The 18,972-nt window shown below is 51.2% G+C and overlaps 1 protein-coding gene across 1 annotated transcript in view; it reads right to left on the reverse strand.

Annotated features, from left to right (window-relative positions):
• Positions 1 to 17,896, reverse strand: part of PLPPR5 (phospholipid phosphatase related 5) — a 76,188-nt gene extending 58,292 nt beyond the window's left edge. The window contains exons 1-2 of the mRNA XM_045203675.3: positions 17,860 to 17,896; positions 16,244 to 16,824 (exon numbers count right to left, since the gene is read on the reverse strand). Coding sequence (XP_045059610.3) covers positions 16,244 to 16,824; positions 17,860 to 17,896 — 618 coding nt within the window. The remainder of the gene's footprint in view (positions 1 to 16,243; positions 16,825 to 17,859) is intronic.
• Positions 17,897 to 18,972: the final 1,076 nt, after the last annotated feature.

The raw sequence follows: 18,972 nt of genomic DNA on the forward strand, positions 1-18,972 counted from the left end.
CCAGGACAAGCCTCCCGGATGCCACCTGGCCCAGCCCACGCCCTGACGCAGGACCAGGTGCCCAGAGCCCCTGGGAGCAGCCTCAGCTCCCATGTCCATGCCCAGCTCGGTGTGACTTAGTCCACTCCTTGGGTCTTCAGGTGGGTCTCTGCCTGTCCTGTCCTGACCCTTCTCTCAGGGTTTCCTATCCAACCTCACCCTTGCAAAGAGCATCCAGGCAGGTGGGGACACAGGTCAACAGAAACGGAGAAAAGCGGAGACTGCTGTGTCTCCTCTGTTAATTGCTGAGCATTTACTTAGCCTGCCTGGATTTCCTAAAGCAGAGATGCAACGTCACACCTGAGGGGAGCTTGAGAATTCACTCTCTGTGTCTTTCTTACAGTACCTTGGTCTTTACAAGGTCAAAGGCTCTGTGAGGGAGACTCCCCCAAACAGCTAAGCGGAAGTCCATTTGTGGATGCAGTAAATAAGCACACAGCAAACTCTGGTGCGGTGCAGGGGTGTTTTAGGGAGATTCAGGGAAAGCGAAGAGAGGCTTGGCTGGGTGGATTCAACACTGAGTAGCTGTCCTCTGAGTGAATGGAGTGAGCTGTGACAAATGTAGAACCTCATGGGGACACGGAGCCATACCTCCCCACACTCACATAAATCTGTGTGGCTCAGAATTCAGGCTGCTGCCAACTCATTCATATATTAAAAACTTTATTCCTGTTACATATCCAGTCACAGAACAGCCTCCTCCTTTATAGCCCGATGAGCATCACAAGCCCTCACCTTTCCCTGTGTCTTCTACCTCCTTATCTGGGATCCTACATCAATTGAGAATGATTTGGGAAAAGCAGCAATGGCAAAAGGAGATAGGACGAGATGGTGAAGTGCAAATAAATCCCACATAATGCTCTGGGAAGGAACTAACACCCAGTTTTTCTTTTTCCTCCCTCCTATTTACTGTTCTTGCTGGTCTAGCTGTTTTCTCCTACGTGGGAACACCCACTAGACATAAATTCTTCTGGTTGTTTATTTCCACTCAATATCGTCTTGGTTCACTAGTTGGGTATGTTTATAGCATCATACCTGCCTCACCGTACTTCGGTGTAAGTGTTCCATTTTCATTGGGCATCTCAGCGATTGGACTTCACATGGAATTTCTATCCTACCTTCTGAACCTGTTCTCTCCCTCCGACTTGCTTCCATTACACATCAGTAATAGCCCCCTCGCCTGTTCATAACTCTTTGGCGCCTCTACAATCTCCCTGGCACAGCAAAGAGATGAAATGAAAGATGTACGGTCCTTCTTTTCCAAACCCTGGATTCCCTGACCTTGTCTCTGCATGTCAACAGGGTGCAGCGGCATAGAAAGATTGGATTCGGGAGCCAGGAAGACCTTTGGTTTCAAATGACTCAACTTCATGCAAGTCAACTAACATTCTTTGAGCCTCAGCTTATTCTTTTGCTAAAAAGGGATGATAATACCGAATGATAGAACTGGTGTGAGAATGAAATTAGCAGCCCCCCCCCCCCCCCGCCATTAATCTGTTCAAAAGCACCAGCTGCGATTCCATCAGCATCTACTACAAGGAAACTGAGGATTGGTGAGGTCAAGGAACCAGCCCACATCACACTAATTAGCCGTAGATCTGGGATCCACAGCCAGATATGTCTGATGCCAAATCTACCTCAACACATAGTTCTCTTTCTCTTCCAACCAAATCCAAACAGCCTGCCCCTCACGGAAGCCCCCCTGTGCCTGAGCCTCGCTCTCAAAGACGCCCCCTCTATGGCCTGCGTTCACCCTGGTTAGTTTCTTCATGGGGCTACCCAGCATCTCACTCCATCCTCATGAATATAGCACCCAGTGAGAAGGGGCGCGCCCAGTCCCAGACACCTTCTAGTGCCAGGGTGGGTTTCCAAGGCGTCCGTGTTACTTCTGCACAAGGCTGGACCCGAGGCCAGCAGAGCCCTGCTCCCACATCTGCATGCCGGCAGCAAAGGCCTTCGAAAGCAGAGGTTTAAAACGCCAGGGACAGGCCCAAACCCGAGTTCCAACCTCAGCCCTGCCAGTGTGCTGGCCGCAAGACTGTGAGCGAATCACATTTTACTGAGCCTGCACTTTATCGTGTGTGAATGACTATACTACTCATGCCACCTGACTGGTGAGTGGTTCTGTGGATGACAGAGCTTCTCACAGCTGCCAGAGGGCCCGCGGCTCTGTTGTTGACGTCTGCCATCCCGCCTTTGTTCTTTGATTGACGCGCACCGAATGGGCGTCTGGCAGAGCACTGCGGCAGGTGCAGCTGGAGTCGGAAGTCGGGTTCCATATCCAGGCCTGCTTAATCCTATTCCCTCACATCTGCTGGTCAGACTCTGCCTGGCACCCGCTCCAGCCCTGGACTGATGCCTGCTGGGAAGGCCTCCTGGCCTGGGCTGCTGGGGAGGGGACACTGCGGTGGACGGGCCCTGCTCTGTCCTCGCTGTCCCCACACAGGGCCTTCCTCAGGTGTTCCTCCTTCCATGTTGCCAACTCTGTGCTTCTCACGACTGCCCCGCTCTGTGTCCCCATTCCTGACTGTGACCCTGGCTCAGAACCGGTCTCTGATGGCCAAGTGATTGTCTATTCGAGCTGAGTGCCAGACGCCTGCCTGCCCACACTCTGAGCTGCCATCCTCACTTGGCCTTCTCTGCCTTAAATGCCACACCAGCTCCCCAGTCTCTGGGATCAAAGCCACGCCAGGTGCCAGGGACGCTCTAGGTCCCTTTTCTCTCGGGGAAACAAAAACCTACACGTTCAAGTCTGTCTGAAACTCCCACCTCTCTCTTCCTAGCCCTGCTTCTCTACACCTGGACCGCCCATGCGTTGCTGAAGCCTGGGCCGCGTTAGCGCCTATGGTTCCTTCTTGCCGCCCCGTTAGCCCGACTGCTGGTGCAACGCTTCCTTTGCAACCTGTGATGTGTTTTCTCACTCGAGTTTTCTTAAGGTCTCCCGGCTGTGTGAAGGAAGCCAAGGCACAAGCACATTCCCATCATAAAATATATGCAAATCCAATTAATCTAACCGAAGCTTGTTTGTGTAAAAGCCTGTCTTATGTACTCTTTAAAGTCATTTCCCATGAATGGAAATCTTAATTAGAGGGCTAAATTTAGAACGCTGGAGCATCTTGCAAGAAAACCAAGCACATTTAATCCTTAATACCATAAACTGGAAAACTGGAGTTTCACCTACCAAGAATAGCACTGTTCTGCTTCATGCACATTTCAATCCACGCTTTCGGAAAGAATTGCAATATCATGTCCCCAGATTTCTAGGGCAACATACAGATGCGTTTCCCTTTAATTCCCAACTTATAGTGAGGGCACTGAAGACATTTATGACACAGGTGAGCACACCTGTTATGCTAATTAAGAAATGCAAGTCAAGCCCTGGCTGGGTGGCTAAGTGGGTTGGAGCATCATCCTATGAACCAAAAGATGGCTGGTGTGATCCCCATTGCTGGCCAGGGTGCATACAGGAGGCAACCGATTGGTGTTTCTCTCTCACATTGATGTTCCTCCCTCCCTCCATACCTCTCTCTCTCCCCGCTCCTCTCTCTCTCTCTTCCCCCATCCATAAAATCAATAAACCTGTCCTGGAGTGAGGATTACAAGCAGAAATAAAATGCAAGTGAAGACAACCTAATTGTAGAAGAAAAACATAGCAAGAATAACAAAAGTATCCTCGCCAATTTAAATTTCAATTGTGTGCGCATGAACTTTCATAACTGTACAAACATTGACCTCTTTTAGCATTGCTCATGTTGCAAATGATTTAAAATCATGTAGCATGCATGCCACTGGATTAACTTCTTAGTAACTATCTAATTAAAAGTTGATTCACAGTGGTGTTTTCATTTTAAAAATGCAAGTTCTCTGGGACACGTTGGCAGCGTCGCCCTGCAAGGAAGACTGTGCTAGGTGCCTTAAGACTCTCAACAAGACTCTAACGTGCTTCCTTTAGCTCACTGACTTAACGTCAGCCACAGCGATGGGGTCGCTTGTGCAAGCCAAGTTGATGTTGATGTCCCACTCTGCAGACAGAGAAAGTGAGGCTAAGAGGTTAGAATGTGTCGCACAGGTTCATCCACACGCTGGGAAGGGAACTCTGACTTCGATCCATGAGGTGTAACGGATTTTCTGCGAAACTGCCTCATGTTCTGAATCTAATTACTTCTGTCCTGTCCACTACCCCATTGCAGACAATCTCGGAGGCCCGTCAACCCAGCACGGGGTCTCTAGCCCAAATGACATGCTCTTTGCTTGGCACACCGTCCCTGCCCGCCCTGGCTAGCCAACACAGGAGATCCCTGACCTTCTCTCAGGAATTTCTCTCCATTATCACTTCTTCTGCCCTCCCCACCCCTCGCCAACACAGGTTCCATGCACCCCTGTCAGGGTTTGTATATTTCAGTTCCCTGGGGGGAATCCTGTCTCCCCTCTTTGAATATGCAGGACCCATCACACAAACAAGCCTTGTCCAGGGAGGGCAATTTAATTCACACCCATTTCAGATGAGGTGCTACCGTACACTTGTTTGCTGGTTCACCCCCATCGGGAAGTCCAGAATGTCAATGAAAGGTATCCCCGTACACAATACAACCTTGACTTCATTTTCCCAGTTCCTCCCGAAGTTGATTGCGGTTGTAAGTGATCTGCCCACCCAAGCAGCCCTGCGTCTTTCTTGACTCATTAATGTCATTCGGTAAAGCACCACTAATTCTGATCACTCTCTGAGGAGGGGAACTCTTTTCAAAAATAGTTCCATGCACTGAGTCAAATGTGTCAACTCTTAGTCTCGGATTACTAACGAGAAGGTGCAGAGCATGACTCAGGGACCCCGAGTGGCAACGAAGTCATGACTCATCTGGTTTAGAAATGCCACCAGCCCTCAGTCCTCCACCGGGTCACCGATCAAGTTTTCTGACTTACCACGTACCTAGATTTCAGATGTGACGTGGATGGGCAGTTGGACTTACAAGGCAGAAAGGAAAATGCTGTGCTTTAAATCGCCTAGCACGTTGGAAAAAGTAGTAACGAACTACAGAAAATGTCTGGGGAAACAGTGGGTACAGAGGGAAGATAGGATTTTTTAAAGATTTTCAAAACAAAATGATAGGTGTTTGAAATATGGCCCATTCGAAGTAGATACACTTTATTTTGAACTACATTTGATATATCTTTAGTTAAATAAAACATTAAGTGGGTATACATGGGGAAACTTTGAAATTGATGATAACTGGGAAATAAGCAAAACATTAAAGACTTGGGTTTTTGAAAAATAATTTGGACTTTATAACCTAAGTATCTATGAATGGGTAGTACCCCTAAATATATTTTATCATGAAAAATAACATTTACTCATATGCCTGGGAAATTAATAATAGTCTTAAAAAAAAAGGAGTAGCCCAAATCACCTTACCTTCTCTAATCCTGTTCTCTTAAAACATACAGAGAGTTACTTATATCTTACCATTTAAAAGGCATTTATTAGGCACTATGTGGAAGCAAGAAGCAAAGATGAGGGAGCCACAATTGCTGGTCTACAGGAATATGTAATATTTCAAAGGCCAAAACACTTGTAGGCCATCAACCACAGTGCACAACCACGTGGTGTATGCCACACCGAGCATGCTGCACACAGCTGCAAACGATGCAGTAACAACCCCACTGCAACACGGCACATCCCACGAGACGAGGTTGCTGAGAGTTCTGTCTTCAGGACTGAAAGCCCCATCAGCTTCAGTGGAAAGAAAATGCCACAATCTCTGAGCACGGGCTTCTGGGTCATGGGAGGGAACAGTGCAGGTCGACGGGTAGTGCTTTGTCTATTTGGGAAAAAAATGGCCTCCTCCCTTTACAGATGGTGGCTTTCTCCCAACTCCAAGGCTAATGCATTAAGGAAAAAACAAAACTATGCAAAATTCCTGCTGTAGTAGCCGGGGGGGTAATACACCCCAGACACGCCCAGCCCACACCTGTGGCCACCTTTCTCTTTATGGTGAGTACCTGGAGCAAGAGGAAAAGACAATTATTCAAAAGGGGGCTTACAGGAAAGCCAGGTCACGGCTGAGTAGAAGCTCCAGGGGAGAGTTCTGAGAAAGGTGGGATTGGAGGGCCTGCGTTAATGGGGAGGAAGTGTCTGAATAGACAGAGCGGGGAGCACGGCACCCTGCCCCACAGCTTCCTCATGTCTCTGCCACCCCCCAGGAAACAGCCCCTGGGATCACATGAGAACTTTGGCTATCAATTTCAGAGTATCCCTAAGTCCCTTTAAAAAAGATTTCAAAATATCAATGTATTGTAAATATATAAATGTCTATGCTTTTCTCTTAAGTTATTGTGTATTTATACCACGAAAGAGTTCTTTCATGCCTCCAACCAGTGGCCAACCCTTGAAGAAATGACTGTGGCTTGGGTACCGCAGATAGGCTGTCTGTTGGTTACACGCAGTGTTACCGCAAAGATGTGAGGTTGGAAACATATGAGGCATCTCAGAGCCAGATGATTCGGGGATCAGAGGCTCTTGGTATCTCAGCGGCTAGTACCCGTTCACCATCACAAACTTCACTGTAGCGCCAGTGTTCAGTACAGTCTTCCCGGTCGCTGGTATAAAGTCACAAGAAAAGACCTCCCACAGTCACATCCTCTTCATTGCTCTCTCCGAATGCAGAGAGCGCCGCTGTGGGCCGTCTTGACCCCTCCACAGTTAAAAGCACACTGGAGCCTTTCAGTGAGGCCTGCTGCTTCTTGCTGTGGGCCATGGGCTGGCTGCTCCCTTCCTGGGCTCAGGGTCCTGTCTGTAAACTGAGTCATCAGTAGCGCCTCTCTCCAAAGTTGTCTCGAGGATTAAACGAATTAATACGAGTGACGCACTGATAAAACACCTGGCCTGGACCAAGGCCCACAAATGGTAACTAACTCTCGGTGTGGCCTCTCATTAGCACGGCCTTGGGCAGGTCACTCAACCTCTGTGGACCCACGTTCGAAACTTAAGCGGTAAACGGAAGGATCTCTAGGGTCTCCGAAGGACCGGAAAGTCCCAGCTACAAAGTAGCACGTTCTCTCTCACGTCGAATTCACAAATCTCTTCCAAGAAGGCAACGGCAGGAGCCCGACAGCGTGGCTTCAGTAAAGTGTCTCCTGGCTTTCCAAATCTGTATTCTGGACTTAACCCAGAGATGGGCAGGGGGCCCTCAAGTCATCGTGGGAGGAGGGGCCAGACAGAAGAGGAACGAAGGTCTGTGTGTCAAAGCCCAAAAGGGTCATCAGGTCATTTTGACTCTCCCCTCGTGTCAGTAAATGAGCAAACCCAATGCAGTAAAAGCACACGCAAAGGAAGAGGTCATGGTCACCAGCTCAAAGACACTGCTCTTTTCCTTCACTGGAGAGGTCAGGAGTTCATTTTAAATGACCAGGTGAGGCCCCCGATGCACTCTGTCTATCATTTTGGGGGCTGGGAGAACGCGGCATTCTGCTTTGATGGGGTCTCTGGACGCATGACCGGCTTTTTGGCATGAAAGGACTCCTGGGCACCCCGGGGTGAGAAAGCCAAATTCGAAATTTCGATTAAAAAAAAATCAACACAAAAGGACCATTTCGGCGGCTCTACCTAAATCACCCTTAAGGACGGGGACCAGGACGGTAGAAACATGATACACAATTTACTGAGTGTGGAGGTATCACTGTAGCAACGCAACCCTGCCCTCTGGAGCGAGGAAACGCCCCGGGGTGGGGGGACCAGCTGTCTCAGGACTGGGGTCCCACTCCACCGCCCTGTGATGTCGCAAGCTTTTGGCTTCCTGGTGCCGCTTTGGAAGGTTTGGAGAAGGGCGAATTGGGCTTTCATCCTAGTTTGGGGATGAGTAACCACCTTTATCCCCGTTTTCACGGAAGGTGTTGGGAATGATGAATGGGGGGAGGGAGTCCTGGGTAGTCACTAGCATTTTACAGGAAGGGCCCACTGCAGAGTGGCCACTCCACGTCTCAGCTCTCTGGATGTTAATTAACAACTGATATAATTAGCATTGTGGAGATTCAAAAATGATTTTTTTTTTATTGATGAAAGTAGTGACTTTTAATTAGCATGATGAACGCTAAAAATGGACTCTTTATCGGTACGATTAAAGACCTTCGGGCTATGCGGGTTGACTGAAATAGTTTCCTGCCCTGAGTGAACAAGGCGTCAGCCTGCCTGAGGCCTGCCACCTTCACCTCCATGGCTTGATCTCAGGGACCCAGGGGACAGCCACTGGTTTAGGAGGAAGTCTGCACGAAGCTTGTCAGCCTGAGGACACAGAACCTCTCACACAGGGTGACACACGCTTGCGACACTGAACATACGAGACCGGGCATACAGACGGCTTTGCCGGCTTCCGCGAACGGTTATTATGTAACCACACGCTCATCATCACAAACTTCAGCTGGTATCCGGAAGACTTACCTACCAAAAATACCCAAAGAACTGCATGTGACGGCATGGGCTTGGGTGTGATGACAGCACCCTGACCTTGAGATGCTCAAGTCTGGGGGCAAAACATGAATGGAAATAAACACCCTATAAAGCCTGATGTAAGGTTATTTTAAAGCCACAATTGGTGAAAGAGACAAAGGCTTCATGGAGGAGAATGAAGTTATTTCATCTGGTCTGATCAAAGGAGACGACACCAAGTCAGGAAGGATATAGCAGAATGTTCCAGAAAGTTCTATGTAGTTTGGGTGGGGGCATTCTAGATGTTAGAAGCAAAGGACATAAACATGCATTTATACAAAAAATAATAAATTTATTATATATACACACACACACAAATACCACACACACATGTTCTCTCATTGAGAAATGTCCACCAAAAGATAATGTTCTGAGTTTTAATTATACCTGGCCTGGAAAAAATCTGGATGATTCTGTTTCTACAAAAAAAAAAAAAAAAAGAGGTGATTTTACTGACAATGATTCTCAAACTACATCTGTCATAATACGACTAGAAAAGTAAGCAGCCTGCTGAGTGAAAACTGGCATCCTCAGAAATAGTCTAAATAGTGCTGAATATAGAACTCCACTTCACATATTTTAAAATATCTTCCATCAGAACGATATTCCTTGTGAGTTCCCGAAGTCTGTTAAACGGATCCTCCTAACTCCGGTTTCAGACCCTAACTCACATCGGAATGCGCCTTCTCAACCCGTAAGGATGGCACCGTCGGCCCAGGACGGTCAAGGTCTGTTGGCCGTTCCACTCGTCTAGGAACAAGTGAGGTCTTGCCTGTGGACACAGATTCTAAATTCCTCTTTTCCTGTCTGAGCGGAACTGAGTCTAAACATTAGCAAGCATGAGGGCGCTGCAGAGAGCACGCTGATAGTCGGTTTAACTCCCCCACACCCCCATGTCCTAGGAATGCCACCATTTATGCTGTGAATCAGATGAGTGGGCACCTGCCTGCAGCCAGCAGAGCACTGGACCTGAAGTAACAGGTTCAGACCCTGCATTTGTTATGTGCCAACTGGAGTGAAGCGCTGACGCTCCCTGGACGGGTTACCTACCGCACGGACTGTCGGAGAGGGTGGGTGTGACCGGTAAATGGCTCACTCACTCATTCAGCAAGCGTGATAAACACACCTAATGTCTTTTCCCTGTGCACAATCAATATATAGTATCGGCATCTGTGCTAGAAGAACAGCCATCACCTACCGAGTACTTCGCGCATGCTTACACTGAATTCTTATAAGGTATGATGCTATCCTGTCTCAGCTTACAAGAAAACGGAGGCTCGGAGATGGAATTTCGTGCATACTGTCTGAACTCATTACGCAGCCCAAGTAATGGCAGGTACCCAATACACAGAAGATGCATTATCATCATTTGAAAACTTTTACAACTAATGTCTTTTTGGCACAGTGCAAATTTAAGAATTAATCTGATACAATCCCTAATTAACAGATGAGATGAACATGTTCCCTGGAAGCATTATTTCTCTCCAATGAATGGGATGATTCTTTATAATAAGCTTGACAATACTCCAAACTTACTGAAATATTGTGAAAACCAGCATTGGGTATTGGAGTAAATACTCTGTCATAATTAGTTAGGAGACCTTTCCTTCCGGTTGGCTTTTTAGTTTATTTTTGCTATTCTTTCTCCAGGAAACTGTGAGAAGCAGTATAAAAATCGCATTCGTTTCCCTGCACCACAGAGAGCATTCAGACAGGCCACACCGTGCTCCAAGCAGCCCTCTCCACCTCCCGTGCCCAGGTGACAACGTGACTGTGTCACCTGCCCACATTATGTTTCCCTCCTAGGTACGAAGTAACTGTCTCCAAAGTGCATTGTCACCCCTCTGATTCTCACAACATCTCGTAAAGTTCCAATGAAATAAGTCAACATTTTTGCAGATGCAGTAACTGGCTCAGAGCGGCCACGGGGATGAGCAGTAGGTCAGAGTGGAGAGAGACAGGGAAGAGAGGTGGGGGGGAAGCAGGCTGGTTTTCAGAGACCTGGGCCTTTGCTCTCTCCTCTGGCCACCACCTCTGTGTCAGTTTGTCAAGGGGTGGGATACATGGAAGAAGAGAAACAGAAAGGAAAGCAGGAAGGAAAGGAGACTCTGAATGAGTAACTATGAATGAGAATGTCTAATAAAGCAAGGTCCTCAGAAGCATAGGAGGAGTTAAACAGATCCACGGACCCTCAAGGAGGAGTTCTGGACTTGTAGGGGACCCTGGCATCTCTGCCAATCTACTAAGGCCCGGGACGCTCTGACTAGAAAACTGCATCATTGCCTACACAATTGCGGTGTGTCTGCTGTGTCCCCACCTGGTGCTGGGTCCCGCTGAAGACGTGTGCTTAGAACGAGAGGCCCCTCGGCACCCCGGGCACCGTGCCCGCAGGCCTGGAACCCGAGGGTGGCTCCTTGTAATCACAGATGCCCGGTGTGCATGCCACAGAGACAGGAATCATGGCTGCAGGGACAGGAATGGCTCAGCGTCCCTTCCACCACCTGCCGCCTCTCCATGGCATTTCCACGGGAAACGAACAACACACTTCCTGACGCCATGCCCTGAACCATTATCCACGCGGGCACCCGAGCTTCCCCTGAAACCGGGACGCTGATATGGAGGATAAAAGGTCCGAGAAAGTGCTGAGTCTTCTGGGATTGAGTCAGCAGGGCTAAAAAGCTCTGAAGACGCACTAACGGGTCGGGCCAAAGGTGTGGGACAAAAGAGCCAAAGGCACAGGCAGCGCTGGCTCTGCAGCACTGTCACCGTGGGGCCCGGACTGGCCTGCTCCTCTCCTCAGGTCTCCGTCCTAAGTTTACTGGGAAGATTAATTATCTAATGGACTTTAGAAATTTGATGCGGATCTGGCATATAATCTCACTAGGCATTAGACGTCTCACTTGCGAAGCGGATTTAATGACAGCACCTACGTTTAGAGAAAGTCCCACCAGGCCGAGCATCAAAGGAAGCAACGCGGTAAATGAACGTGGCGCGGGGTCGGGCGCCTGGGAAACCTTAGCCAGCCTTAGCTCCCGTGAAGAGGTGCAGGTGCCTCAAATCCAGGGCTCACTGGCCCGACTCCAACAACAGGGTTCTGACTGAGTTCTCCGGTGCCTGCTGTTCAGGCTCCCCGGGTTTGGTCGGGGACGGACTGAACTGGGTGGCCTCTGTCCAGTGCTGATATTTCCCCAGCCCTGGAATCCACCAGCAAACAAAGGACTTCACTAGGCGCTTCAACAGGCTGCCCACATTGATCTTCACAACCTTGGGGATGCCAAGTCACGATGGCCACATACACTGTAGAGCTGGGCGCCACTTGGACACTTACGTATGTTAGCCCATTTCACACTCATACTAATACTCACATGATCTCCCTTCCACAGCTGAAGAAACAGGCACTGAAGGACTGGCTCAAGGTCGCACAGCTGGAGCGTGGCAGCCGATCTGGACTTCCAGCCCAGGCTGTCTGCCCCCAGCACCTGTAGACAGAACCTCTACAGGCACTGTCTCTTAAGAGGTAGAGTGCTTTGCCTCCCACTTATGAATGAGAACATTTAGCCCAAGGTCCTATGGACAGTAAGCGAGAGAACCCAGAGTGAGAACCCAGACTCGTCCGGCTCCTATGGCTGTGCTCCCTGTCCCGGCCGGCACCTGGGAGTGCGTTCCAGGAGCTGCCCAAGGAGCCATTAGCCAGCTACCGGGTAGAGGGGTCTGGGGAGAGGCTTAGGCACCAGATCTAATGAGACAGAGCACTGGATACAGGATGCCTTTCTGTCACCGTCAGCCTCTGCTACCTTGAGTGACGCCACACCCTTGGGACAGCAACAGGACCTCCGTCCCTCAGCCTCCGGGTGCACGGGGAGTTTCCCAAGCATGTCGATCTCGAGAATCAGAGATGCCCTGGCGCTCAGAGCTACCCTGCTCCGAGCAGGCTTCCTGTCTTGCTTCTGGATCTATGAGTGAGGATGGTCCAGCTCCATCTCCTTCGAGTCATCTGGGGTGCTGGGAGCTCTAAGGAGCCATCGCGTCTGAGTTCGGGCAGCAGAAACCACTGCCTCCCCCAGTTCTCGAACTCAATGGACGCCGAAGACCACTAATTGACTTCTCTACGTTCTGCCTGTACACGGCACTTTGGCAAAGGCTACCCAGGTCCCACTGAACCGCCCCAGTTTTCAGAGAATTCATGAGCTGTATCATTTTTGTAAATGAGCCCAAATTACAGGTGTTCTCTGAAAAAACCATTAAAATAACATTTCCCAACACCAAATAGACTTGGGAATAAAGAGTTTAAAATCATCTCATGGATATTTTGATAACAGAAGAGCCCTACACTAGTGTCCCCAACATGTCCTACAATATCACCCATCAGGCACTGTCCCTACGTGACTCAGTTCCCCACAGATTCAGGAAAACCCGCAGCCTGGCATTGGCACCCCAGGACGCATCCCTGGGACGCGAGGCTGCCCCAGCTGAACCCCACTCCCACAAACTACACAGACCAACTCAAGAACACAGCCCGCACTTTCTGCGACCAAGTGGTCATTCGTGTAGCTGCTTCTGGGACGTCCTGACTCAAATCCACGTCAGCCTCTCCTTCAAGTCCCATCACAAATGCCCCCATGCTCTACGTGAAGCTTTTCCTCACCCCTCCAAAGAAAAAGGATCTCCTCATCCACCAACCCCCTAGCCTCTCCGTGTTACGTGTGTGCATATACATTTATGGAAGTACACAGTAACACTTCTGCTGTGATGACCTGTTATGACCTTTGGTATGTGTATCTAATTGGGCTATAAACGCCTTAGGATCACGCAGCCTGGTATGGTGTTTGCAACACAGGAACTCCATAAATGGTTACCAAATTATTACTGTATTAATGATGCCAGTGAGACAGTGATTCTTATGGAACACCAACTACAAGCCAAGGATGGTATTTAAGCATTAAATCTAATTTAAAACTCAAAATACCATGACTTAGGAAACGGAGGCTTAACGAACTTAAGTCACTGGTTCAAGGTCACACAGCAAGGCGTGCTCCCCACTGTTCACAAAGCAGCAGGACAGACTTTGGGTCTGAGTCCCAGTTTGTTAGATTCCAACCTGGCCCCCAAGTCACCACGAGATAAAAGTGATAAAGTTGAAAACATACATTGCTTTCGATGTTTAAATAAGTTTAGAAAGTATAAAACAAACCTTAGCTTGTGGTAGTGAGAAGAGCTGCTTTTCAAAATGAATCTGAAGCATTAGAAACAAGTTGAAGGTTAAGAACTATATATTATGAAGAACCTTTATCACTGCAGCCCAAGAAATGTTGGCGATGGAGAAAGAGACTGATGCGTGAATTGGGAAGAACTATTTACAACTGAACCCAGTCTGCATATTATAATAGAAAAGGTGAAGGGCTAGGAGTGTGGCAGAGTAGGTTAAAATTCTGGGCATAGCATGTTTAGCCCTGGTCCTTGGGCATGTCACCTAATCTTTCTAAGTCTCAGTTTTCCCAAGTGACAGGTGACAACACTAATCACTGCTTTCAGAGATAATGCACATATCAGACAGGTATGAGATATATAACTCAGCAAATGATGGCACCACTGCCGGTCTTAGTAATGATGGCATTTTCATGCAAGTGACCGTGCAAAGCCAGTGTCCCTCAGAGGCACAGAGCCGCGACCACTGGTCCTAACGTTTCACTCTGAGACCGTACACCCTGCAGAGCCGAAGGGGACCAGAGGCCAGCATGCACTGAGCCCCCCAAACCCAACCTCCCCTCCTCTGCCCACTGACACCCCAGTTCTTACTCTGGAACCTAAAGAACAGAACGTCAAACACAGAAACCAAATTGGCTCCTCCCTTGAGGCCCGCCCATCAGCCATCTCTGCTTTTCCTTCCCAAGCCGAGCATCTGGTGCCGGTCTCATGGGCAACAAACATCACACCCGCCACCTTGGCTCTCAGGTGCTTCTAGGTCATTATCGGGTCCTCAGCGCCCTCCAGGGTCACTGCAAAGGGGCTCTCCTGGAAGGTGCACACAGCTCTGACCTGCAGAGCTGGGCCCAGGGCAGGTACTCCGGACGCCCGGACTGATTCCCGCTCCCCTGCTCAGTTCCCCCAAAGTGGTGAAGAATCAAAATCTTCGGGCCACCACGTTAGTGTCTCAAACTGGCACTTGCCACCGTGGATGGCAGTTAGGGTCTGAAAAGTGCCACCTCATTTACATAGCACACAGAGCAGCTACGAGCAGGGGATGAGTTGCAGGCATTACTGACTACGGTGGCAAACGAAACCAGTGTTCTGAAAGTGGCAGGCTTTTTCCCAAAACAAACAAACAAGCAAACAAAAGACACCTTAAAAAACCTCTGAGCTATCGGATTCCTGGAAACCACGTGCCTGGGAACCCAACATCTGCAGAAACGGCCTCCAGAAAACCAATTCTTTTCCTCTTCCCGCTTCTCATATGGAGGCAAGAGAACACAAACATGAAGCTGGATTTGGGACTTCTGACACATGTTAGCGAATTACGATGAAAACAAAACAAACCACTTTTGCCTGCGAGGTGTAGCGCTTCTCAAACCGATGTGCTGGAGCTGACGGAAGTCAGCCATGAGGCACACCCATGCCAGACAAAGTTTCCGTGAGGTTAGCAAGAAGTTCCTTGGCTGGTTCCTGGAATTCCGTGATGTGCGTTAGGCACTTTTCATTATTTTGTAAATTAGTAAAGGATTTCCCCCTAAAGTCAAAGAAAAGACCCAAACCTAATAGATGCCACAGATGTTCTTAACATTCATCGCTGCGATTCACAGCCACAGCCACTGAGAATATCACTTGCCCCTTCATTTTTCATTTCCTATCTGTTATCTATTGTCTCTCCAGGGAGGGAGGGCCGAAAGCAGGGACAGAGGGAGGCAGCTCAGCAAGGGGACCTCCAACACTTTTGACCACAGCACAGGAACCATAACGCTTCCGGAGGAAACACCACTAATTCTCCCACCAAGAACTCCGCGTCCTATTCGCATACGAGATGATGATCGCCCTAATAACCACACATGTGTACGCGCGCACAGATGTGTCCGTACAGACACACACACAGTCCACACACCCGGAGGCGTCCTCGGCGAGGCTGCGCTGCCCAGCGAGGGGAGCAGCCCCTGGAGAACTGCTGGCCTCGAGACCGGCTCCTGCAAGCCCCCAGCTGAGCCTGTTCAGGGAGGAGTTCTCTGTTCTTTGACAGCTGTGGCCAGCTGAGTCCCTTTGGCACTTTCACTGACCCGGCAGGAGGTGGTGAACCGGGCACCAGCGCCCTGACCGCCGAGCGGGAGTCCCCTTCACCCCGTAGCAATGGGTCCCCTGCCCCTGCCGCTGACCCCGCTGGAGCTCATCTTCCCCTGGCAACGTGGGAGCAAAGCCACCACCCAGCAGATGCAGTCAAAATTCACCCCAAAGGCTTACCGCCCCCAGGCAGCGACCCCCAGCACCTCCGACAGTCCCTCCGCTCCCCTCCCCCGCTCCACCACCAACACTGCAGCTGCCGCAGGGGTGCCGGGTGGCGCGCGGGGGAGACGGATGGGGGTGTCCTCCGCACCCACCCTGATGCGCCCTAGCAGATGTCCGCCAGGGAAGGGGCTGCCCGCGAGTTGGAGGAACTCAGCGGGCCAAGGCTGGGGCGCCCGAGCCTCGGCGGGGCCTCCACCCGGGAGGAAGGAGGTGGGTGCGGGCAGGCGCGGGGCTTACCACGAGCACGGGGACCCCGGCGGCCAGCGAGTAGAGGAGCGCGGGCGGCACGGCACTGCTGTCCTCCGGGCCCGGGTAGGGCTTGCGGTAGGCGCTGTCGTGGCAGAAGAAGCCCTGCACGTTCACGGCAAACGTGTCCGTGTACTCGAAGTAGTACGCCAGCATCACCGTCCCCGCCATGATCACCATCTGGAAATAGAGCATGCTGCTGGGGAGCGCGGCGGCCGGCGGGGGCGTGCAGCCTCCGGTCGCCGAGGAGCCGCGGGGCGCGGGCGGGGGCGGCCGCCGCGAGGAGGAGGCGTGGGCAGGGCCGGGCCGGGCTGCGAGGCGCGGCGGGCAGCGGCGGAGGCGGCTACCCCCGGACCGGCCCCCGCTCCCCTCCCCGCCCCCGACCCTCCGAAAGCGCCGCCCGCCCGGGCGCCGGGTCGCGCGGGAGGGCGGGGAGTCCCGGGCGCCGGAGCATCCGCGGGCGGCGGCGCCGGTCAGGCCCCCAGGCCCGCGCGGAGGCGGCGGCGTCGGCGCGGACAGCGGCACCTGCGCCCCTCGGAGGACGGTCGCGGAGGAGCCGGAGGAGCTCCTCGCTGGGGTAAAACCCCGGAACGGGGGGAGGGGAGGCGGCAGAGAGGGAGCTGCTAGAAACTCCCTTCCGAGGTGGCAGCTGGGCGGTTGAGGAAACCCGCACCGCGCCGGGGAAGAGGGTGCGTGCACGCGTCTTCGGAGCGCCAACGCCACCAAAGCGCGGGGCGGCGGAGACTGGCAGCCCGCGCCCCCTGGGCTTCCCTCGCCCCGCGCAGGACACACGCCCAGCGCTGGTTTCCGGGCGCGGTTGGGAAAATCATCTCAGAGGACTGGAGATGCCGAGTCTCTGCCTCCCCGCCAGCTTCCCAGGCTTTGCGTGTAAAAGCGCAGAGATCCTAGCTCGCTGTCTGTCCTGCAACGGCCCCTTCCTCGGTCCCGCGTGCTCCTCCAGCTCCTCTTCCATCTCCCATTATTAGCTGCTTGTGATATGTGGCATTGCAGATTCCCGGGACCCAGCGGGGGCAGCCGCCGCGGGCAAAAGGAGTGTTTGCCTCCTCTCGCTCGCTGTCCCCTGAGTCCGCGGGGACAGTCCGGGTTCCCAGAGGCCGGAGACAAGGCGGGCGCACACCACACGCGTGCAGAACAGGCAGACGGAACGCACCCTGCGTGGGCGGACACGCGTGTGCGCGGGCGGGGAAGTCGCTGTGGAACCTCTTCGTGAGGCCATGTGGGTCCCTGCCCTGTGTGACAAGTTTAGGCAGCAGACTTACTGCGGGGGACGGCGCGGGGGGCGGGGGCTAGTCCCAGAACCCGACACTACTTGCCGCCCCACCCCCACTCCAGGGTCCAGGTAGGGAGGCCTGTGTGTAGCAGGCAAGGTGATGAGAATATGCCTAAGGGATATGCCTTTCTTAAAACGTAGAATTGCCTTCCGGGTTTCTGGAACGTTCATCCATTTGTGTGGGTTGCAGCCTGATGGGTTTTTTGGGAGGTGGGCCTCGCCATCAGGAAAAAGCAACACTGGAAGGCTAAAAAGGCCGTTTAAATTTGGCCAGTGACTGGAAGTTTGGGGATACTCTTCTTACGGCAGTGCGTACCCTCCATGTCACTACAGACGTAGTTTATACTGATCATTTGGCGTTTACCAGACAGGTGACCCCGAACACCGAATGTAAGAAGCAATGTTGGGCAATGGGAGCAAACTGTTCCCCCGTGGCCCGGAGCGGCTCGCCGTGTTGTGGTGACATTATGCCTGATAGATGGTGTGACTACTACAGAGTTAGATGGTTTAGCGCTCCATTCAGAAAATCATCCTAGGACTATATTTAAACCGCTCCTCTGGTTCTAACTAGGATCCCCCAAACCTTCCTACTTACCGGAATTTTTGGAACAATGGTGTTAATTTTTAAGTGCAGTTCTTAAGGATACTTTTGGATTAAGGAGAGTCTGCTGTAGATAATGTATTCAAGCTAATGAAAGCATGCATAATTTTCAAAATTGAAAAGCACTGTAATGCATTGTTAACACGTATGTGTACCTAGCATGTTCGCATAAAAAGCAGGGTCGTTGGTCTGTCCTGTTCACGGCTCTGTCCCTGGTGGGAACACTGTTATTGCACGCTGTGGGCGTCAGTAAGGACCTGTGGTTGCACGCTGTGGGCATCAGTAAGGACCTGTGGTTGCACGCTGTTGACGGGCAGTAAGGACCTGTTTTTGCACACTGTAGGTGGTCAGTAGGGACCTGTGGTTGCACACTGCAGGTGGTCAGTAAGGCCCTGTGGTTGTACGCTGTGAGCTGTCAGTAAGAACCTGTTGAACAAATCAATGAACTTGTTCCTCGAAGAACAACAGGGAAGTGTTTTCACGTATAAAATTTATGTTGAGGGTTCGGGAATCAGTCTTTGAGTCCCTGGATAAACATGGTTCGCACATGTATGTGGCACACTGACATTGAAGGGTTGCTGGTCCTGCCTCAGTTCATATCCCAGCTCTGCCACTTAGCAGCTCTGCAGACCTGAGCAAGGTGCTTGACCTCTTTCTGCCCGAGCTTCCTCACCTTCACAAGGGTGGCAGGAGGATGAATCACACTCAGTTAACGATGCCTGGCACATAATGAACACCTTTATCGTGTTTACATTCTATGAAATTTAACTTCTAAACGTAAATGTATCTGTCCTAACCTCAACTCAGGCCGTTCTAGCATCCATCACC

This window comes from Desmodus rotundus, chromosome 12 (assembly GCF_022682495.2).
Source record: "Desmodus rotundus isolate HL8 chromosome 12, HLdesRot8A.1, whole genome shotgun sequence".
NCBI lineage: Eukaryota > Metazoa > Chordata > Mammalia > Chiroptera > Phyllostomidae > Desmodus > Desmodus rotundus.